This window comes from Seriola aureovittata, chromosome 20 (assembly GCF_021018895.1).
Source record: "Seriola aureovittata isolate HTS-2021-v1 ecotype China chromosome 20, ASM2101889v1, whole genome shotgun sequence".
In the NCBI taxonomy this organism is placed as follows: Eukaryota; Metazoa; Chordata; class Actinopteri; order Carangiformes; family Carangidae; genus Seriola; species Seriola aureovittata.
The window spans coordinates 22,237,529-22,261,839 of NC_079383.1; the positions used below are offsets into that span (position 1 = coordinate 22,237,529).

General features: G+C 29.4%; 1 protein-coding gene across 6 annotated transcripts in view; it reads right to left on the bottom strand.

The window, feature by feature from the left end:
* Nucleotides 1–24,311, bottom strand: part of LOC130161533 (sodium channel protein type 5 subunit alpha-like) — a 139,517-nt gene that overhangs the window by 17,682 nt on the left and 97,524 nt on the right. For all 6 annotated transcript variants that reach the window (XM_056364899.1, XM_056364896.1, XM_056364897.1 and 3 more), the window contains one exon: nt 23,308–23,430. In XM_056364899.1, the coding sequence (XP_056220874.1) occupies nt 23,308–23,430 (123 nt within the window). The remainder of the gene's footprint in view (nt 1–23,307; nt 23,431–24,311) is intronic.

Below are 24,311 nucleotides of genomic sequence, written 5' to 3' on the forward strand. Positions count from 1 at the left end.
ATAGTATAGTGAGGCATAAAAATATGAAAAACAAGTCATAGTATAGTAAGGCGAAAAAACGTGAAAAAAAGTCATAGTATAGTAAGGCGAAAAATGTGAAAAAAAAGTCATAGTATAATAAGGCATAAAAAGTCATGAAAAAAGTCATAGTATAGCAAGGCGAAAAATGTGAAAAAAAAGTCATAGTATAGCAAGGCAAAAAAAGTCATAGTATAGCAAGGCGAAAAATTTGAAAAAAAAGTCATAATATAGCAAGGCATAAAAAGTCATCAAAACGTCATAGTATAGCAAGGCGAAAAAAGTCATAAAAAAAGTCATAGTATGGCGAGGCGAAAAGAGTAAAAAAAAAGTCATAGTATAGCAAGGCGAAAAAAGTCATAAAAAAAAGTCATTGTATAGCAAGGCGAAATAAGTCATAAAAAAAAGTCATAGTATAGCAAGGCGAAAAATGTGAAAAAAAAGTCATAGTATAGCAAGGCATAAAAAGTAAAAAAAAAGTCATAGTATAGCAAGGCATAAAAAGTCATAAAAAAAAGTCATAGTATAGCAAGGTGAAAAATGTGAAAAAAAAGTCATAGTATAGCAAGGCGAAAAATTTGAAAAAAAAGTCATAATATAGCAAGGCATAAAAAGTCATCAAAACGTCATAGTATAGCAAGGCGAAAAAAGTCATAAAAAAAGTCATAGTATGGCGAGGCGAAAAGAGTAAAAAAAAAGTCATAGTATATCAAGGCGAAAAAAGTCATAAAAAAAAGTCATAGTATAGCAAGGCATAAAAAGTAAAAAAAAAAGTCATAGTATAGCAAGGCATAAAAAGTCATAGTATAGTAAGGCATAAAAAGTCATAGTATAGTGAGGCATAAAAATATGAAAAACAAGTCATAGTATAGTAAGGCGAAAAAACGTGAAAAAAAGTCATAGTATAGTAAGGCGAAAAATGTGAAAAAAAAGTCATAGTATAATAAGGCATAAAAAGTCATAAAAAAAGTCATAGTATAGTAAGGCATAAAAAGTCATAAAAAAAGACATAGTACAGCAAGGCGAAAAATGTGAAAAAAAAGTCATAGTATAGCAAGGCGAAAAATTTGAAAAAAAAGTCATAGTATAGCAAGGCAAATGAAGTCATAGTATAGCATGGCGAAAAATTTGAAAAAAAAGTCATAGTATAGCAAGGCGAAAAAAGTCATAAAAAAGGTCATAGTATAGTAAGGCGAAAAAAGTAAAAAAAAAAAGTCATAGTATAGCAAGGCGAAAAATTTGAAAAAAAAGTCATAGTATAATAAGGCATAAAAAGTCATAAAAAAAGTCATAGTATAGTAAGGCATAAAAAGTCATAAAAAAAGACATAGTACAGCAAGGCGAAAAATGTGAAAAAAAAGTCATAGTATAGCAAGGCGAAAAATTTGAAAAAAAAGTCATAGTATAGCAAGGCAAATGAAGTCATAGTATAGCATGGCGAAAAATTTGAAAAAAAAGTCATAGTATAGCAAGGCGAAAAAAGTCATAAAAAAGGTCATAGTATAGCGAGGCGAAAAAAGTAAAAAAAAAAAGTCATAGTATAGCAAGGCGAAAAATTTGAAAAAAAATCATAGTATAGCAAGGCGAAAAATTTGAAAAAAAAGTCATAGTATAGCAAGGCAAAAAAAGTCATAGTATAGCAAGGCGAAAAATTTGAAAAAAAAAGTCATAGTATAGCAAGGCAAAAAAAGTCATAGTATAGCAAGGCAAAAAAAGTCATTGAAAAAAAGTCATAAAAAAGTCATAGTATAGCAAAGCGAAAAAAGTCAAAAAAAAGTCATAGTATAGCAAAGCATAAAAAGTCATCAAAACGTCATAGTATAGCAAGGTATAAAAAGTCATAGTATAGCGAGGCGAAAAAAGTAAAAAAAAAGTCATAGTATAGCAAGGTGAAAAATGTGAAAAAAAAGTCATAGTATAGCAAGGCATAAAAAGTAAAAAAAAATGTCATAGTATAGCAAGGCATAAAAAGTCATAGTATAGTAAGGCATAAAAAGTCATAGTATAGTGAGGCATAAAAATATGAAAAAAAAGTCATAGTATAGTAAGGCGAAAAATGTGAAAAAAAAGTCATAGTATAATAAGGCATAAAAAGTCATAAAAAAAGTCATAGTATAGCAAAGCATAAAAAGTCATCAAAACGTCATAGTATAGTAAGGCATAAAAAGTCATTAAAAAAGTCATAGTATAGCAAGGCATAAAAAGTCATTAAAAAAGTCATAGTATAGCAAGGCATAAAAAGTCATCAAAACGTCATAGTATAGCAAGGCGAAAAAAGTCATTAAAAAAAGTCATAGTATAGCAAGGCGAAAAATGTGAAAAAAAAAGGCATAAAAAGTCAAAAATAAAGTCATAGTATAGCAAGGCGAAAATTGATTAAAAAAAAGTCATAGTATAGTATGGCATAAAAAGTCATCAAAACGTCATAGTATAGCAAAGCGAAAAAAGTCATAGTATAGCAAGGCAAAAAAAGTCATAGTATAGTAAGGCGAAAAATGTGAAAAAAAAGTCATAGTATAATAAGGCATAAAAAGTCATAAAAAAAGTCATAGTATAGTAAGGCATAAAAAGTCCAAAAAAAAGTCATAGTATAGCAAGGCGAAAAAAGTCATAAAAAAGGTCATAGTATAGCGAGGCGAAAAAAGTAAAAAAAAAAAGTCATAGTATAGCAAGGCGAAAAATGTGAAAAAAAAGTCATAGTATAGCAAGGCATAAAAAGTCCAAAAAAAAGTCATAGTATAGCAAGGCGAAAAATGTGAAAAAAAAGTCATAGTATAGCAAGGCATAAAAAGTCATAGTATAGCAAGGCGAAAAATTTGAAAAAAAGTCATAGTATAGCAAGGCAAAAAAAGTCATAGTATAGCAAGGCAAAAAAAGTCATAGTATAGCAAGGCGAAAAATTTGAAAAAAAAAGTCATAGTATAGCAAAGCATAAAAAGTCATCAAAACGTCATAGTATAGCAAGGCGAAAAAAGTCATAAAAAAAGTCATAGTATAGCGAGGCGAAAAAAGTTAAAAAAAAAAAGTCATAGTATAGCAAGGTGAAAAATGTGAAAAAAAAGTCATAGTATAGCAAGGCATAAAAAGTCATAGTATAGTAAGGCATAAAAAGTCATAGTATAGTGAGGCATAAAAATATGAAAAAAAAGTCATAGTATAGTAAGGCGAAAAATGTGAAAAAAAAGTCATAGTATAATAAGGCATAAAAAGTCATAAAAAAAGTCATAGTATAGCAAAGCATAAAAAGTCATCAAAACGTCATAGTATAGTAAGGCATAAAAAGTCATTAAAAAAGTCATAGTATAGCAAGGTATAAAAAGTCATTAAAAAAGTCATAGTATAGCAAGGCATAAAAAGTCATCAAAACGTCATAGTATAGCAAGGCGAAAAAAGTCATTAAAAAAAGTCATAGTATAGCAAGGCGAAAAATGTGAAAAAAAAGGCATAAAAAGTCAAAAATAAAGTCATAGTATAGCAAGGCGAAAATTGATTAAAAAAAAGTCATAGTATAGTATGGCATAAAAAGTCATCAAAACGTCATAGTATAGCAAAGCGAAAAAAGTCATAGTATAGCAAGGCGAAAAAAGTCATAGTATAGTAAGGCGAAAAATGTGAAAAAAAGTCATAGTATAATAAGGCATAAAAAGTCATAAAAAAAGTCATAGTATAGTAAGGCATAAAAAGTCATAAAAAAAGTCATAGTATAGCAAGGCGAAAAATGTGAAAAAAAAGTCATAGTATAGCAAGGCAAAAAAAGTCATAGTATAGCAAGGCGAAAAATTTGAAAAAAAAGTCATAGTATAGCAAGGCATAAAAAGTCATCAAAACGTCATAGTATAGCAAGGCGAAAAAAGTCATAAAAAAAGTCATAGTATAGCAAGGCAAAATAAGTCATAAAAAAAAGTCATAGTATAGCAAGGCGAAAAATGTGAAAAAAAAAGTCATAGTATAGCAAGGCATAAAAAGTAAAAAAAAAAGTCATAGTATAGCAAGGCATAAAAAGTCATAGTATAGTAAGGCATAAAAAGTCATAGTATAGTGAGGCATAAAAATATGAAAAACAAGTCATAGTATAGTAAGGCGAAAAAACGTGAAAAAAAGTCATAGTATAGTAAGGCGAAAAATGTGAAAAAAAAGTCATAGTACAGCAAGGCGAAAAATTTGAAAAAAAAGTCATAGTATAGCAAGGCAAATAAAGTCATAGTATAGCATGGCGAAAAATTTGAAAAAAAAGTCATAGTATAGCAAGGCGAAAAAAGTCATAAAAAAGGTCATAGTATAGCGAGGCAAAAAAAGTAAAAAAAAAAAGTCATAGTATAGCAAGGCGAAAAATTTGAAAAAAAGTCATAGTATAGCAAGGCAAAAAAAGTCATAGTATAGCAAGGCGAAAAATTTGAAAAAAAAAGTCATAGTATAGCAAAGCATAAAAAGTCATCAAAACGTCATAGTATAGCAAGGCGAAAAAAGTCATAAAAAAAGTCATAGTATAGCGAGGCGAAAAAAGTAAAAAAAAAAGTCATAGTATAGCAAGGTGAAAAATGTGAAAAAAAAGTCATAGTATAGCAAGGCATAAAAAGTAAAAAAAAATGTCATAGTATAGCAAGGCATAAAAAGTCATAGTATAGTAAGGCATAAAAAGTCATAGTATAGTGAGGCATAAAAATATGAAAAAAAAGTCATAGTATAGTAAGGCGAAAAATGTGAAAAAAAAGTAATAGTATAATAAGGCATAAAAAGTCATAAAAAAAGTCATAGTATAGTAAGGCATAAAAAGTCATAAAAAAAAGTCATAGTATAGCAAGGCGAAAAATGTGAAAAAAAAGTCATAGTATAGCAAGGCGAAAAAAGTCATAGTATAGCAAGGCGAAAAATGTGAAAAAAAAGTAATAGTATAATAAGGCATAAAAAGTCATAAAAAAAGTCATAGTATAGTAAGGCATAAAAAGTCATAAAAAAAGTCATAGTATAGTAAGGCATAAAAAGTCATAAAAAAAAGTCATAGTATAGCAAGGCGAAAAATGTGAAAAAACAGTCATAGTATAGCAAGGCATAAAAAGTCATCAAAACGTCATTGTATAGCAAGGCGAAAAAAGTCATAAAAAAAGTCATGGTATACCGAGGCGAAAATTGATTAAAAAAAGTCATAGTATAGTATGGCATAAAAAGTCATCAAAACGTCATTGTATAGCAAGGCGAAAAAAGTCATAAGAAAAAGTCATAGTATAGCAAGGCAAAAAAGTCATAAAAAAAGTCATAGTATAGCAAGGTGAAAAAAGTCATAAAAAAAGTCATGGTAAAGCAAGGCGAAATCAGTCATAAAAAAAAGTCATAGTATAGCAAGGCATAAAAAGTCATAGTATAGTAAGGCATAAAAAGTCATAGTATAGTGAGGCATAAAAATATGAAAAACAAGTCATAGTATAGTAAGGCGAAAAATGTGAAAAAAAAGTCATAGTATAGCAAGGCGAAAAAAGTCATAAAAACAGTCATAGTATAGTAAGGCGAAAATTGATTAAAAAAAGTCATAGTATAGTATGGCATAAAAAGTCATCAAAACGTCATAGTATAGCAAGGTGAAAAAGAAAAAAAAAGTCATAGTATAGAAAGGGGAAAATTGTGAAAAAAAAAGTCATAGTATATTAAGGCATAAAAAGTCATTAAAAAAAGTCATAGTATAGTAAGGCATAAAAAGTCATAAAAAAAGTCATAGTATAGCAAGGCGAGAATTGTGAAAAAAAAGTCAAAGTATAGCAAGGCATAAAAAGTCATAAAAAGAAAGTCATAGTATAGCAAGGCGAGAATTGTGAAAAAAAAGTCATAGTATAGCAAGGCGAAAAAAGCCATAAAAAAAAGTCATAGTATAGCAAGGCGTAAAATGTGAGAAAAAAGTCATAGTATAGCAAGGCATAAAAACTCATTAAAAAAGGTCATAGTATAGCAAGGCGAAAAAAGCAAAAAAAAAAAGTCATAGTATAGCAAGGCGAAAAATGTGAAAAAAAAGTCATAGTATAGCAAGGCATAAAAGTCATCAAAACGTCATAGTATAGCAAGGCGAAAAAAGTCATAAAAAAAGTCATAGTATAGCAAGGGATAAAAAGTCATAAAAAAAGTGAAAGTATAGCAAGGCGAAAAAAGTGATAAAAGTCATAGTATAGCAAGGCGAGAAAAGTGAAAAAAAAGTCATAGTATATTAAGGCATAAAACGTCATAGTATAGTAAGGCATAAAAAGTCATAGTATAGCAAGGCATAAAAAGTCATAGTATAGTAAGGCATAAAAAGTCATAGTATAGTGAGGCATAAAAATATGAAAAACAAGTCATAGTATAGCAAGGCGAAAAATGTGAAAAAAAAGTCATAGTATAGCAAGGCGAAAAAAGCCATAAAAAAAGTCATAGTATAGCAAGGCGAAAATTGATTAAAAAAAAGTCATAGTATAGTAAGGCACAAAAAGTCATTAAAAAAGTCATAGTATAGCAAGGCATAAAAAGTCATAAAAAAGTAATAGTATAGCAAGGCGAAAAAAGTCATAAAAAAAGTCATAGTATAGCAAGGCGAAAAAAGTCATAAAAAAAAGTCATAATAGAGCAAGGCGAAAAATGTGAAAAAAAGTCATAGTATAGCAAGCCATAAAAAGTCATTAAAAAAGTCATAGTATAGCAAGGCGAAAAAAGTCAAAAAAAAAAGTCATAGTATAGCAAGGCGAAAAATGTGAAAAAAAAGTCATAGTATAGCAAGGCATAAAAAGTCATCAAAACGTCATAGTATAGCAAGGCATAAAAAGTCATAAAAAAGTCATAGTATAGCAAGGCGAAAAAAGTCATAAAAAAAGTCATAGTATAGCAAGGTGAAAAAAGTGAAAAAAAAGTCATAGTATAGCAAGGCATAAAAAGTAAAAAAAAAGTCATAGTATAGCAAGGCGAAAAATGTGAAAAAAAAGTCATAGTATAGCAAGGGATAAAAAGTAAAAAAAAAGTCATAGTATAGCAAGGCGAAAAAAGTCATAAAAAAAGTCATAGTATAGTAAGGCATAAAAAGTCATCAAAAAGTCATAGTATAGCAAGGCGAAAAAAGTCATCAAAAAAAGTCATAGTATGGTAAGACGAAAAAAGTCATTAAAAATGTCATAGTATAGCAAGGCGAAAATTGTGAAAAAAAAGTCATAGTATAGCAAGGCATAAAAAGTCATTAAAAAAGTCGTAGCATAGCAAGGCGAAAAATGTGAAAAAAAAGTCATAGTATAGCAAGGGATAAAAAGTCATCAAAAAAAGTCATAGTATAGCAAGGCGAAAAAAGTCATGAAAAAAGTCATAGTATAGCAAGGAGAAAAAAGTCATGAAAAAAGTCATAGTATAGCAAGGCGAAAATTGTGAAAAAAAAGTCATAGTATATTAAGGCATAAAACGTCATAGTATAGTAAGGCATAAAAAGTCATAGTATAGTAAGGCATAAAAAGTCATAAAAAAGTCATAGTATAGCAAGGCGAAAAATGTGAAAAAAAAGACTTAGTATAGCAAGGCGAAAAAAGTCATAAAAAAAGTCATAGTATAGCAAGGCGAAAAAAGTCATAAAAAAAGTCATAGTATAGCAAGGCGAAAAAAGTCAAAAAAAGTCATAGTATAGTAAGGCATAAAAAGTCATTAAAAAATTCATAGTATAGCAAGGAATAAAAAGTCATTAAAAAAAGTCATAGTATAGCAAGGCGAAAAAAGTCATGAAAAAAGTCATAGTATAGCAAGGCGAAAATTGTGAAAAAAAAGTCATAGTATATTAAGGCATAAAACGTCATAGTATAGTAAGGCATAAAAAGTTATAGTATAGTAAGGCATAAAAAGTCATAAAAAAGTCATAGTATAGCAAGGCGAAAAATGTGAAAAAAAAGTCATAGTATAGCAAGGCATAAAAAGTAAAAAAAAAAGTCATAGTATAATAAGGCATAAAAAGTCATAAAAAAAGTCATAGTATAGTAAGGCATAAAAAGTCATAAAAAAAGTCATAGTATAGCAAGGCGAAAAAAGTAAAAAAAAAAAGTCATAGTATAGTAAGGCGAAAAAAGTCATCAAAAAAAGTCATAATATAGCAAGGCGAAAAATGTGAAAAAAAAGTCATAGTATAGCAAGGCATAAAAAGTCATTAAAAAAGTCATAGTATAGCAAGGCGAAAAAAGTCAAAAAAAAAAGTCATAATATAGCAAGGCGAAAAATGTGAAAAAAAAGTCATAGTATAGCAAGGCATAAAAAGTCATCAAAACGTCATAGTATAGCAAGGCGAAAAAAGTCATTAAAAAAGTCATAGTATAGCAAGGCGAAAAAAGTCATAAAAAAAGTCATAGTATAGTAAGGCATAAAAAGTCATCAAAAAGTCATAGTATAGCAAGGCGAAAAAAGTCATCAAAAAAAGTCATAGTATGGTAAGACGAAAAAAGTCATTAAAAATGTCATAGTATAGCAAGGCGAAAATTGTGAAAAAAAAGTCATAGTATAGCAAGGCATAAAAAGTCATTAAAAAAGTCGTAGCATAGCAAGGCGAAAAATGTGAAAAAAAAGTCATAGTATAGCAAGGGACAAAAAGTCATCAAAAAAAGTCATAGTATAGCAAGGCGAAAAAAGTCATGAAAAAAGTCATAGTATAGCAAGGCGAAAATTGTGAAAAAAAAGTCATAGTATATTAAGGCATAAAACGTCATAGTATAGTAAGGCATAAAAAGTCATAAAAAAGTCATAGTATAGCAAGGCGAAAAATGTGAAAAAAAAGTCATAGTATAGCAAGGCATAAAAAGTAAAAAAAAAAGTCATAGTATAATAAGGCATAAAAAGTCATAAAAAAAGTCATAAAAAAGTCATAGTATAGTGAGGCATAAAAAGTCATAAAAAAGTCATAGTATAGCAAGGCGAAAAATGTGAAAAAAAAAGTCATAGTATAGTAAGGCGAAAAAAGTCATCAAAAAAAGTCATAATATAGCAAGGCGAAAAATGTGAAAAAAAAGTCATAGTATAGCAAGGCATAAAAAGTCATTAAAAAAAGTCATAGTATAGCAAGGCGAAAAAAGTCAAAAAAAAAAAAGTCATAATATAGCAAGGCGAGAATTGTGAAAAAAAAGTCATAAAAAAAAGTCATAAAAAAGTCATAGTATAGCAAGGCATAAAAAGTCATTAAAAAAAGTCATAGTATAGCAAGGCGAAAAAAGTCATTAAAAAAGTCATAGTATAGCAAGGCGAAAAAAGTCATAAAAAAAGTCATAAAAAAAAGTCATAGTATATTAAGGCATAAAAAAGTCATAAAAAAGTCATAGTATAGCAAGGCGAAAAAAGTCATCAAAAAAAGTCATAGTATAGTAAGGCGAAAAAAGTCATTAAAAAAAGTCATAGTATAGCAAGGCGAAAATTGATTAAAAAAAAAAGTCATAGTATAGCAAGGGACAAAAAGTCATCAAAAAAGTCATAGTATAGCAAGGCGAAAAAAGTCAAAAAAAAAGTCATAGTATAGCAAGGCGAAAATTGTGAAAAAAAAGTCATAGTATATTAAGGCATAAAAAGTCATAGTATAGTAAGGCATAAAAAAGTCATAGTATAGCAAGGCATAAAAAGTCATAAAAAAAGTCATAGTATAGCAAGGCGAAAAATGTGAAAAAAAAGTCATAGTATAGTAAGGCGAAAAAAGTCATAAAAAAGTCATAAAAAAAGTCATAGTATAGCAAGGCATAAAAAGTCATAAAAAAAGTCATAGTATAGCAAGGCATAAAAAGTCATAAAAAAAGTCATAGTATAGCAAGGCGAAAAATGTGAAAAAAAAGTCAAAAAAAAAAGTCATAGTATAGTAAGGTGAAAAAAGTCATCAAAAAAAGTCATAATATAGCAAGGCGAAAAATGTGAAAAAAAAGTCATAGTATAGCAAGGCATAAAAAGTCATTAAAAAAGTCATAGTATAGCAAGGCGAAAAAAGTCAAAAAAAAAAGTCATAATATAGCAAGGCGAAAAATGTGAAAAAAAAGTCATAGTATAGCAAGGCATAAAAAGTCATCAAAACGTCATAGTATAGCAAGGCGAAAAAAGTCATAAAAAAAGTCATAGTATAGCAAGGCATAAAAAGTCATTAAAAAAGCCATAGTATAGCAAGGCATAAAAAGTCATAAAAAAGTCATAGTATAGCAAGGCGAAAAAAGTCATTAAAAAAGTCATAGTATAGCAAGGCATAAAAAGTCATAAAAAAGTCATAGTATAGCAAGGCGAAAAAAGTCATAAAAAAAGTCATAGTATAGCAAGGCATAAAAAGTCATTAAAAAAGCCATAGTATAGCAAGGCATAAAAAGTCATAAAAAAGTCATAGTATAGCAAGGCGAAAAAAGTCATAAAAAAAGTCATAGTATAGCAAGGCATAAAAAGTCATTAATAAAGCCATAGTATAGCAAGGCGAAAAAAGTCAAAAAAAAAAGTCATAGTATAGCAAGGCGATAAATGTTAAAAAAAGTCATAGTATAATAAGGCATAAAAAGTCATAAAAAAAGTCATAGTATAGTAAGGCATAAAAAGTCAAAAAAAAGTCATAGTATATTAAGGCGAAAATTGATTAAAAAAAGTCATAGTATAGCAAGGCGAAAAATGTGAAAAAAAAGTCATAGTATAGCAAGGCGAAAAAAGTCATAAAAACAGTCATAGTATAGTAAGGCGAAAATTGATTAAAAAAAGTCATACTATAGTATGGCATAAAAAGTCATCAAAACGTCATAGTATAGCAAGGTGAAAAAAGAAAAAAAAAAGTCATAGTATAGCAAGGCGAAAATTGTGAAAAAAAAGTCAAAGTATAGCAAGGCATAAAAAGTCATAAAAAAAAGTCATAGTATAGTAAGGCATAAAAAGTCATAAAAGAAGTCATAGTATAGCAAGGCGAAAATTGTGAAAAAAAAGTCATAGTATATTAAGGCATAAAACGTCATAGCATAGTAAGGAATAAAAAGTCATAGTATAGTAAGGCATAAAAAGTCATAAAAAAGTCATAGTATAGCAAGGCGAAAAATGTGAAAAAAAAGTCATAGTATAGCAAGGCGAAAAAAGTCATAAAAACAGTCATAGTATAGTAAGGCGAAAATTGATTAAAAAAAGTCATACTATAGTATGGCATAAAAAGTCATCAAAACGTCATAGTATAGCAAGGTGAAAAAAGTCATAAAAAAAGTCATAGTATAGCAAGGCATAAAAAGAAAAAAAAAGTCATAGTATAGCAAGGCGAAAATTGTGAAAAAAAAGTCAAAGTATAGCAAGGCATAAAAAGTCATAAAAAAAGTCATAGTATAGTAAGGCATAAAAAGTCATAAAAGAAGTCATAGTATAGCAAGGCGAAAATTGTGAAAAAAAAGTCATAGTATATTAAGGCATAAAACGTCATAAAAAAGTCATAGTATAGCAAGGCGAAAAATGTGAAAAAAAAGTCATAGTATAGCAAGGCATAAAAAGTAAAAAAAAAAGTCATAGTATAGCAAGGCGAAAAAAGTCATAAAAAAAGTCATAGTATAGCAAGGCGAAAAATGTGAAAAAAAAGTCATAGTATAGCAAGGCGAAAATTGATTAAAAAAAAGTCATAGTATAGTATGGCATAAAAAGTCATCAAAACGTCATAGTATAGCCCAGCGAAAATAGTCAAAAAAAAAAAGTCATAGTATAACAAGGCGAAAAATGTGAAAAAAAAGTCATAGTATAGCAAGGCGAAAATTATGAAAAAAAAAGTCATAGTATATCAAGGCATAAAAAGTCATAGTATAGTAAGGCATAAAAAGTCATAGTATAGTGAGGCATAAAAATATGAAAAACAAGTCATATTATAGCAAGGCAAAAAAACGTGAAAAACAGTCATAGTATAGCAAGGCGAGAATTGTGAAAAAAAAAGTCATAGTATAGCAAGGCGAAAAAAGCCATAAAAAAAAAGTCATAGTATAGCAAGGCGAAAAATGTGAGAAAAAAGTCATAGTATAGTATGGCATAAAAAGTCATCAAAATGTCATAGTATAGCAAGGCATAAAAAGTCATCAAAACGTCATAGTATAGCAAGGCGAAAAAAGTCATAAAAAAAGTCATAGTATAGCAAGACATAAAAAGTCATCAAAACGTTATAGTATAGCAAGGCGAAAAAAGTCATAGTATAGCAAGGCGAAAAAAGTCATAAAAAAAAGTCATAGTATAGCAAGGCGAATAAAGTCATAAAAAAAGTCATAGTATAGCAAGGCGAAAATTGATTAAAGAAAAGTCATAGTATAGTATGGCATAAAAAGTCATCAAAACGTCATAGTATAGCGAGACGAAAAAAGTCACAAAAAAAAGTCATAGTATAGCGAGGCGAAAATTGTGAAAAAAAAGTCATAGTATAGTAAGGCATAAAAAGTCATAAAAAAGTCATAGTATAGCAAGGCGAAAAATGTGAAAAAAAAGTCATAGTATAGCAAGGCATAAAAAGTAAAAAAAAAAGTCATAGTATAGCAAGGCGAAAAAAGTCATAAAAAAAGTCATAGTATAGCAAGGCGAAAAATGTGAAAAAAAAGTCATAGTATAGCAAGGCGAAAATTGATTAAAAAAAAGTCATAGTATAGTATGGCATAAAAAGTCATCAAAACGTCATAGTATAGCACGGCGAAAATAGTCAAAAAAAAAAAGTCATAGTATAACAAGGCGAAAAATGTGAAAAAAAAGTCATAGTATAGCAAGGCGAAAATTATGAAAAAAAAAGTCATAGTATATCAAAGCATAAAAAGTCATAGTATAGTAAGGCATAAAAAGTCATAGTATAGTGAGGCATAAAAATATGAAAAACAAGTCATATTATAGCAAGGCAAAAAAACGTGAAAAACAGTCATAGTATAGTAAGGCGAAAAATGTGAAAAAAAAGTCATAGTATAGCAAGGCGAGAATTGTGAAAAAAAAAGTCATAGTATAGCAAGGCGAAAAAAGCCAGAAAAAAAAAGTCATAGTATAGCAAGGCGAAAAATGTGAGAAAAAAGTCATAGTATAGTATGGCATAAAAAGTCATCAAAATGTCATAGTATAGCAAGGCAAAAAAAGTCATAAAAAAAGTCATAGTATAGCAAGGCGAAAAAAGTAATAAAAAACGTCATAGTATAGCAAGGCGAAAATTGTGAAAAAAACGTCATAGTATAGTAAGGCATAAAAAGTCATAGTATAGCAAGGCGAAAAAAGTCAAAAAAAAAAGTCATAGTATAGCAAGGCGAAAAATGTGAAAAAAAAGTCATAGTATAATAAGGCATAAAAAGTCATAAAAAAAGTCATAGTATAGTAAGGCATAAAAAGTCATAAAAAAAAGTCATAGTATAGCAAGGCGAAAAATTTGAAAAAAAAGTCATAGTATAGCAAGGCATGAAAAGTCATCAAAATGTCATAGTATAGCAAGGCATAAAAAGTCATCAAAACGTCATAGTATAGCAAGGCGAAAAAAGTCATAAAAAAAGTCATAGTATAGCAAGGCATAAAAAGTCATCAAAACGTCATAGTATAGCAAGGCGAAAAAAGTCATAGTATAGCAAGGCGAAAAAAGTCATAAAAAAAAGTCATAGTATAGCAAGGCGAATAAAGTCATAAAAAAAGTCATAGTATAGCAAGGCGAAAATTGATTAAAGAAAAGTCATAGTATAGTATGGCATAAAAAGTCATCAAAACGTCATAGTATAGCGAGACGAAAAAAGTCACAAAAAAAAGTCATAGTATAGCGAGGCGAAAATTGTGAAAAAAAAGTCATAGTATAGTAAGGCATAAAAAGTCATCAAAACGTCATAGTATAGCAAGGCGAAAAAAGTCATAGTATAGCAAGGCGAAAAAAGTCATAAAAAAAAGTCATAGTATAGCAAGGCGAATAAAGTCATAAAAAAAGTCATAGTATAGCAAGGCGAAAATTGATTAAAGAAAAGTCATAGTATAGTATGGCATAAAAAGTCATCAAAACGTCATAGTATAGCGAGACGAAAAAAGTCACAAAAAAAAGTCATAGTATAGCGAGGCGAAAATTGTGAAAAAAAAAGTCATAGTATAGTAAGGCATAAAAAGTCATAAAAAAGTCATAGTATAGCAAGGCGAAAAATGTGAAAAAAAAAGTCATAGTATAGCAAGGCATAAAAAGTAAAAAAAAAAGTCATAGTATAGCAAGGCGAAAAAAGTCAAAAAAAAAAGTCATAGTATAGCAAGGCGAAAAATGTGAAAAAAAAAGTCATAGTATAGCAAGGCGAAAATTGATAAAAAAAAGTCATAGTATAGTATGGCATAAAAAGTCATCAAAACGTCATAGTATAGCACGGCGAAAATAGTCAAAAAAAAAAGTCATAGTATAACAAGGCGAAAAATGTGAAAAAAAAAGTCATAGTATAGCAAGGCGAAAATTATGAAAAAAAAAGTCATAGTATATCAAGGCATAAAAAGTCATAGTATAGTAAGGCATAAAAAGTCATAGTATAGTGAGGCATAAAAATATGAAAAACAAGTCATATTATAGCAAGGCAAAAAAACGTGAAAAACAGTCATAGTATAGTAAGGCGAAAAATGTGAAAAAAAAAGTCATAGTATAGCAAGGCGAGAATTGTGAAAAAAAAAGTCATAGTATAGCAAGGCGAAAAAAGCCAGAAAAAAAAAGTCATAGTATAGCAAGGCGAAAAATGTGAGAAAAAAGTCATAGTATAGTATGGCATAAAAAGTCATCAAAATGTCATAGTATAGCAAGGCAAAAAAAGTCATAAAAAAAGTCATAGTATAGCAAGGCGAAAAAAGTAATAAAAAACGTCATAGTATAGCAAGGCGAAAATTGTGAAAAAAACGTCATAGTATAGTAAGGCATAAAAAGTCATAGTATAGCAAGGCGAAAAAAGTCAAAAAAAAAGTCATAGTATAGCAAGGCGAAAAATGTGAAAAAAAAGTCATAGTATAATAAGGCATAAAAAGTCATAAAAAAAGTCATAGTATAGTAAGGCATAAAAAGTCATAAAAAAAGTCATAGTATAGCAAGGCGAAAAATTTGAAAAAAAAAGTCATAGTATAGCAAGGCATGAAAAGTCATCAAAATGTCATAGTATAGCAAGGCATAAAAAGTCATCAAAACGTCATAGTATAGCAAGGCGAAAAAAGTCATAAAAACGTCATAGTATAGCAAGGCATAAAAAGTCATCAAAACGTCATAGTATAGCAAGGCGAAAAAAGTCATAGTATAGCAAGGCGAAAAAAGTCATAAAAAAAAGTCATAGTATAGCAAGGCGAATAAAGTCATAAAAAAAGTCATAGTATAGCAAGGCGAAAATTGATTAAAGAAAAGTCATAGTATAGTATGGCATAAAAAGTCATCAAAACGTCATAGTATAGCGAGACGAAAAAAGTCACAAAAAAAAGTCATAGTATAGCGAGGCGAAAATAGTCAAAAAAAAAAAGTCATAGTATAGCAAGGCGAAAAATGTGAAAAAAAAGTCATAGTATAGCAAGGCGAAAATTATGAAAAAAAAAGTCATAGTATAGTAAGGCATAAAAAGTCATAGTATAGTGAGGCATAAAAATATGAAAAACAAGTCATAGTATAGTAAGGCGAAAAAACGTGAAAAACAGTCATAGTATAGTAAGGCGAAAAATGTGAAAAAGAAGTCATAGTATAGCAAGGCGAAAAAAGTCATAAAAAAAGTCATAGTATAGCAAGGCGAAAAAAGTCATAAAAAAAGTCATGGTATAGCGAGGCGAAAATTGATAAAAAAAAGTCATAGTATAGCAAGGCATAAAACGAAAAAAAAAGTCATAGTATAGCAAGGCGAAAATTGTGAAAAAAAAGTCATAGTATATTAAGGCATAAAACGTCATAGTATAGTAAGGCATAAAAAGTCATAGTATAGTGAGTCATAAAAATATGAAAAACAAGTCATAGTATAGTAAGGCGAAAAATGTGAAAAAAAAGTCATAGTATAGCAAGGCATAAAAAGTCATAAAAAAAAGTCATAGTATAGCAAGGCGAAATAAGTCATAAAAAAAAGTCATAGTATAGCAAGGCGAAAAATGTGAAAAAAAAGTCATAGTATAGGAAGGCATAAAAAGTCAAAAAAAAAGTCATAGTACAGCAAGGCATAAAAAGTCATAGTATAGTGAGGCATAAAAATATGAAAAACAAGTCATAGTATAGTAAGGCGAAAAAACGTGAAAAAAAGTCATAGTATAGTAAGGCGAAAAATGTGAAAAAAAAGTCCTAGTATAATAAGGCATAAAACGTCATAGTATAGTAAGGCATAAAAAGTCATCAAAACATCATAGTATAGCAAAGCGAAAAAAGTCATAAAAAAGTCATAGTATAGCAAGGCGAAAAAAGTCATAAAAAAAAGTCATAGTATAGCAAGGCATAAAAAGTCATAAAAAAAGTCATAGTATAGCAAGGCGAAAAATGTGAAAAAAAAGTCATAGTACATTAAGGCATAAAAAGTCATAGTATAGTGAGGCATAAAAATATGAAAAACAAGTCATAGTATAGTAAGGCGAAAATTATGAAAAAAAAAGTCATAGTGTATTAAGGCATAAAAAGTCATAGTATAGTGAGGCATAAAAATATGAAAAACAAGTCATAGTATAGTAAGGCATAAAAAGTCATAGTATAGTGAGGCATAAAAATATGAAAAACAAGTCATAGTATAGTAAAGCGAAAAATGTGAAAAAAAAGTCATAGTATAGTAAGGCGAAAAATGTGAAAAAAAAGTCATAGTATAGTAAGGCATAAAAAGTCATTAAAAAAGTCATAGTATAGCAAGGCGAAAAAAGTCATAAAAAAAGTCATAGTATAGCAAGGCGAAAAAAGTCATAAAAAAAGTCATGGTATAGCAAGGCGAAAATTGATAAAAAAAAGTCATAGTATAGCAAGGCGAAAAAAGTAATAAAAAAAAGTCATAGTATAGCAAGGGATAAAAAGTCATAAAAAAAAGTCACAGTATAGCAAGGCGAAAAAAGTGATAAAAGTCATAGTATAGCAAGGTGAAAAAAGTCATAAAAAAAAGTCATAGTATAGCAAGGGATAAAAAGTCATAAAAAAAAGTCATATTATAGCAAGGCGAAAAAAGTCTTAAAAAAAGTCATAGTATAGCAAGGTGAAAAAAGTCATAGTATAGTATGGCATAAAAAGTCATCAAAACGTCATACTATAGCAAGGTGAAAAAAGCCATAAAAAAAGTCATAGTATAGCAAGGGCGAAAAAAGTCATAAAAAAAGTCATGGTATAGCAAGGGCGAAAAAAGTCATAAAAAAAGTCATGGTATAGCGAGGCGAAAATTGATAAAAAAAAAAGTCATAGTATAGTAAGGTGAAAAAAGTCATAAAAAAAAGTCATAGTATAGTAAGGCATAAAAAGTCATAAAAAAGTCATAGTATAGCAAGGCGAAAAATGTGAAAAAAAAGTCATAGTATAGCAAGGCGAAAATTATGAAAAAAAAAGTCATAGTATAGTAAGGCATAAAAAGTCATAGTATAGTGAGGCATAAAAATATGAAAAACAAGTCATAGTATAGTAAGGCGAAAAAACGTGAAAAACAGTCATAGTATAGTAAGGCGAAAAATGTGAAAAAAAAGTCATAGTATAGCAAGGCGAAAAAAGTCATAAAAAAAGTCATAGTATAGCAAGGCGAAAAAAGTCATAAAAAAAGTCATGTATAGCAAGGCGAAAATTGATAAAAAAAAGTCATAGTATAGCAAGGCGAAAAAAGTAATAAAAAAAAGTCATAGTATAGCAAGGGATAAAAAGTCATAAAAAAAAGTCACAGTATAGCAAGGCGAAAAAAGTGATAAAAGTCATAGTATAGCAAGGTGAAAAAAGTCATAAAAAAAAAGTCATAGTATAGCAAGGGATAAAAAGTCATAAAAAAAAGTCATATTATAGCAAGGCGAAAAAAGTCTTAAAAAAAGTCATAGTATAGCAAGGTGAAAAAAGTCATAGTATAGTATGGCATAAAAAGTCATCAAAACGTCATACTATAGCAAGGTGAAAAAAGCCATAAAAAAAGTCATAGTATAGCAAGGGCGAAAAAAGTCATAAAAAAAGTCATGGTATAGCAAGGGCGAAAAAAGTCATAAAAAAAGTCATGGTATAGCGAGGCGAAAATTGATAAAAAAAAAAGTCATAGTATAGTAAGGTGAAAAAAGTCATAAAAAAAAGTCATAGTATAGTAAGGCATAAAAAAGTCATAAAAAAGTCATAGTATAGCAAGGCGAAAAATGTGAAAAAAAAGTCATAGTATAGCAAGGCGAAAATTATGAAAAAAAAGTCATAGTATAGTAAGGCATAAAAAGTCATAGTATAGTGAGGCATAAAAATATGAAAAACAAGTCATAGTATAGTAAGGCGAAAAAACGTGAAAAACAGTCATAGTATAGTAAGGCGAAAAATGTGAAAAAAAAGTCATAGTATAGCAAGGCGAAAAAAGTCATAAAAAAAGTCATAGTATAGCAAGGCGAAAAAAGTCATAAAAAAAGTCATGGTATAGCGAGGCGAAAATTGATAAAAAAAAGTCATAGTATAGCAAGGCATAAAAAGAAAAAAAAAAGTCATAGTATAGCAAGGCGAAAATTGTGAAAAAAAAGTCATAGTATATTAAGGCATAAAACGTCATAGTATAGTAAGGCATAAAACGTCATAGTATAGCAAGGCATAAAAAGTCATAAAAAAAAGTCATAGTATAGCAAGGCGAAATAAGTCATAAAAAAAAGTCATAGTATAGCAAGGCGAAAAATGTGAAAAAAAAGTCATAGTATAGCAAGGCATAAAAAGTCAAAAAAAAAGTCATAGTACAGCAAGGCATATAAAGTCATAGTATAGTGAGGCATAAAAATATGAAAAACAAGTCATAGTATAGTAAGGCGAAAAAACGTGAAAAAAAGTCATAGTATAGCAAGGCATAAAAAGTCAAAAAAAAAGTCATACTACAGCAAGGCATAAAAAGTCATAGTATAGTGAGGCATAAAAATATGAAAAACAAGTCATAGTATAGTAAGGCGAAAAAACGTGAAAAAAAGTCATAGTATAGTAAGGCGAAAAATGTGAAAAAAAAGTCCTAGTATAATAAGGCATAAAACGTCATAGTATAGTAAGGCATAAAAAGTCATCAAAACGTCATAGTATAGCAAAGCGAAAAAAGTCATAAAAAAAAGTCATAGTATAGCGAGGCGAAAATAGTCAAAAAAAAAAAGTCATAGTATAGTAAGGGCGAAAAAAGTCATAAAAAAAGTCATGGTATAGCGAGGCGAAAATTGATAAAAAAAAAAGTCATAGTATAGTAAGGTGAAAAAAGTCATCAAAACGTCATAGTATAGCAAGGCGAAAAAAGTCATTAAAAAAAGTCATAGTATAGCAAGGCATAAAAAGTCAAAAAAAAAGTCATAGTATAGCAAGGTGAAAAAAGTCATAAAAAAAGTCATAGTATAGCAAGGCGAAAAAAGTCATAAAAAAAAGTCATAGTACATTAAGGCATAAAAAGTCATAGTATAGTGAGGCATAAAAATATGAAAAACAAGTCATAGTATAGCAAGGCGAAAATTATGAAAAAAAAAGTCATAGTGTATTAAGGCATAAAAAGTCATAGTATAGTGAGGCATAAAAATATGAAAAACAAGTCATAGTATAGTAAGGCGAAAAAACGTGAAAAACAGTCATAGTATAGTAAGGCGAAAAATGTGAAAAAAAAGTCATAGTATAGTAAGGCATAAAAAGTCATTAAAAAAGTCATAGTATAGCAAGGCGAAAAAAGTCATAAAAAAAGTCATAGTATAGCAAGGCGAAAAAAGTCATAAAAAAGTCATGGTATAGCAAGGCGAAAATTGATAAAAAAAAGTCATAGTATAGCAAGGCGAAAAAAGTAATAAAAAAAAGTCATAGTATAGCAAGGGATAAAAAGTCATAAAAAAAAGTCACAGTATAGCAAGGCGAAAAAAGTGATAAAAGTCATAGTATAGCAAGGCGAAAAAAGTCATAAAAAAAAGTCATAGTATAGCAAGGGATAAAAAGTAATAAAAAAAAGTCATAGTATAGCAAGGGATAAAAAGTCATAAAAAAAAGTCACAGTATAGCAAGGCGAAAAAAGTGATAAAAGTCATAGTATAGCAAGGCGAAAAAAGTCTTAAAAAAAGTCATAGTATAGCAAGGTGAAAAAAGTCATAGTATAGTATGGCATAAAAAGTCATCAAAACGACATACTATAGCAAGGTGAAAAAAGTCATAAAAAAAGTCATAGTATAGCAAGGGCGAAAAAAGTCATAAAAAAAGTCATGGTATAGCAAGGGCGAAAAAAGTCATAAAAAAGTCATGGTATAGCGAGGCGAAAATTGATAAAAAAAAAAGTCATAGTATAGTAAGGTGAAAAAAGCCATAAAAAAAAGTCATAGTATAGTAAGGCATAAAAAGTCATAAAAAAGTCATAGTATAGCAAGGCGAAAAATGTGAAAAAAAAGTCATAGTATAGCAAGGCGAAAATTAATTTAAAAAAAGTCATAGTATAGTATGGTATAAAAAGTCATCAAAACGTCATAGTATAGCAAGGCCAAAAAAGTCATTAAAAAAAGTCATAGTATAGCAAGGTGAAAAAAGTCATAAAAAAAGTCATAGTATAGCAAGGCGAAAAAAGTCATTAAAAAAAGTCATAGTATAGCAAGGTGAAAAAAGACATAAAAAAAGTCATAGTATAGCAAGGCGAAAAAAGTCATAAAAAAAAGTCATAGTATAGCAAGGTGAAAAAAGTCATAAAAAAAGTCATAGTATAGCAAGGCGAAAAAAGTCATAAAAAAAAGTCATAGTATAGCAAGGCATAAAAAGTCATAAAAAAAAGTCATAGTATAGCAAGGCGAAAAATGTGAAAAAAAAGTCATAGTACATTAAGGCATAAAAAGTCATAGTATAGTAAGGCATAAAAAGTCATAGTATAGTGAGGCATAAAAATATGAAAAACAAGTCATAGTATAGTAAGGCGAAAATTATGAAAAAAAAAGTCATAGTGTATTAAGGCATAAAAAGTCATAGTATAGTAAGGCATAAAAAGTCATAGTATAGTGAGGCATAAAAATATGAAAAACAAGTCATAGTATAGTAAGGCGAAAAAACGTGAAAAACAGTCATAGTATAGTAAGGCGAAAAATGTGAAAAAAAAGTCATAGTATAGTAAGGCATAAAAAGTCATTAAAAAAGTCATAGTATAGCAAGGCGAAAAAAGTCATAAAAAAAGTCATGGTATAGCAAGGCGAAAATTGATAAAAAAAAGTCATAGTATAGCAAGGCGAAAAAAGTAATAAAAAAAAGTCATAGTATAGCAAGGGATAAAAAGTCATAAAAAAAAGTCACAGTATAGCAAGGCGCAAAAAGTGATAAAAAAAGTCATAGTATAGCAATGCGAAAAAAGTCATAAAAAAAAGTCATAGTATAGCAAGGGATAAAAAGTCATAAAAAAAAAGTCATAGTATAGCAAGGCGAAAAAAGTCTTAAAAAAGTCATAGTATAGCAAGGTGAAAAAAGTCATAGTATAGTAAGGCATAAAAAGTCATAAAAAAGGTCATAGTATAGTAAGGCGAAAAAAGTCATTAAAAAAGTCATAGTATAGCAAGGGATAAAAAGTTATAAAAAAAAGTCACAGTATAGCAAGGGATAAAAAGTCATAAAGAAAAGTCATAGTATAGCAAGGCATAAAAAGTAAAAAAAAAGTCATAGTATAGCAAGCCGAAAAATGTGAAAAAAGTCATAGTATAGTAAGGCATAAAAAGTCATAAAAAAAAGTCATAGTATAGCAAGGCGAAAAAAGTTATAAAAAAAAGTCATAGTATAGCAAGGGATAAAAAGTCATAAAGAAAAGTCATAGTATAGCAAGGCATAAAAAGTAAAAAAAAAGTAATAGTATAGCAAGGCATAAGAAGTCATAAAAAAAGTCATAGTATAGCAAGGCGAAAAATGTGAAAAAAAGTCAGGATAGTAAGGCATAAAAAGTCAAAAAAGGTCCTAGTATAGTAAGGCATAAAAAGTAAAAAAAAAAGTCATAGTATAGTAAGGCATAAAAAGTCATCAAAAAGTCATAGTATAGTAAGGCATAAAAAGTCACCAAAAAGTCATAATATAGCAAGGCGAAAAATGTGAAAAAAACGTCATAGTATAGTGAGGCGAAAAATGTAAAAAAAAAGTCATAGTATAGTAAGGCATAAAAAGTCATAAAAAAGGCATAAAAAATCATAAAAAAAAGTCACAGTATAGTAATGCAAAAAATGTGAAAAAAAGTCACAGTATAGTAAGGTATGAAAAGTCATGAAAACATTATAGTAAAGGCATATTACTCAAATATTAGTTTTAAAAGACTTTTTTTTCCCCAAAACTCACCTTGGAATGAACATTCGCAGACGCCTTAATGTCACAAACACTTTTTTTCATTTTCTAATTTTCCTCAATGTAAAGTTTTCACAGGGCACTGATTCTGTGACATTGCGAGTAATACTGATGGATGGGAGAGAAACACAGAGTGATCGTTCTTGGTGTTTCTTCTCCTGGTCACAAAGATTTATTGACATGCAAACTTCAAATACTTGTACACAAACATCTGAGGAGGAATAAAAATGAGTCGAACCCGGGAGGACACACTGAGATAAATCAATCAGAGAACAGAAATCACTGAAAAGAGTGATGTAATGTGAAGAGAAGATGAGATGAAAAGTGAGATGCACTGTAAAGAAAAATGGAGATGATGTGTTTTATTTTAAACACACCTGGGCAAACAGATATTATTCTAATTAATTTTCAAATAGCGAACCACTTGATTTATGTTCATCATCCCTTACACTGTGTCAAAATAGGCTTCAGTTGTTAATTAATTTAAGACAGATCATTGTTTTATTATAGTTGATTATTACATTACAAGATGATTGGTGTTAACCTTTGACTGTCCATGATATCTCTTTAAATGTCATGTATTTAATTTTAAACTTTCTTTATTCTGTTCAGTTATTTTGTTTTCAATTTTCTTCCTACAAATGTTCTCTAATAATATGAGTAAAAACAATAAAACTAAAGAAAAAGGCCTGATGAAATTCCTCCTCTGAAGGTGTGAAAGTAGAGACATAAACCAAGTGTTCCTCTAGTTTGTCTAAACTGTTTCTGTTGTTGTTTCATTTTTAGCTGCTCAAGATCTTTCATCATTCATCATTTTGTAAAAAAGAGAATAATTTGATGAAATCTTCAATTAAAACAAACAACCAGTATGGTTTAGTTTAGTTTAGTTTAGATACTGAACACAGGTGCCCAGGTGTGTCTGTTTCGTTAATACTGACTCTTACCCTCATGCCTTCAAATCTGGACAGGGCCCTGAGGGGCCGCAGGGCCCGCAGCGTCCGCAGGGATTTGATGGCTGCGAAGTCTGAATAACCCAACGTGTTGGCCACCAAACTGACCAATGAGACCTGGAGGAGAGAGAGAGAGAGGGAACAGATAGAAAGAGACAGACAGGTGTTCGTAGACAGAGAGAAAGGAAGGAAGAGAAACAGAAGAGAGAAGCGGGACAGTTAACTTCCAGCCTAATGAAAGACAGAGAGAGAGAGAGAGAGAGAGAGAGAGAGTGGGAGGAGACTGATCCTGCACCAGCCAATCAGAACTGTGTACACAAGACACATAGAGCTGCATTGGTTTAATTATCAGCTGATTCCTGCAAAGAAGAAATGAATAAACCTGTCAGGGTCTGAATGTGATCATTAATCTTCAGTCCAAACAATCCAGATTTACTCCTGTGTCAACACTGGAGAAGAAAATGTGATTAGAGTCGGGAGTGAGACTGAATTATCTGTATTAAACCCAAAAGAAAGTCAGTTTGACTCCTGTATTAAAGAGTTTGTTGTGTCATGACAGCTTTTGAAAAGAGTTAATACATCAGACCGTATTGTAATTGATTTTGATTGTGACTCTGATGAGGTCGTAATTGGAACATTATCTCAAAACAATGTGAAATTAAAACAAAGTCTGAGACACAAATTAAAACTTGTGGATACGAACGTCTCAAGACTCAATGTCCAAGTTTTCCACAATAAAAGGAGCGTGAGAGAGAGACAGACTCTTCTGATGAGCAATGGAGATTAAAAGACAGCAATATATGCAAACATGTGGAATAGCTGATAGAAGAAAAACATGTTTGTCCATTATCTAATGTTGGTGTGACACATGAACATGGTCATAAATGGATAAATCTCTCTGACCTATTAGGAATCACTAACACCTGCTCGGTGGAAATGAGACACTGGGATCAAACTGAGCTCAGACTGAATCCACATGAAGCAGCTGCAGCACGAGG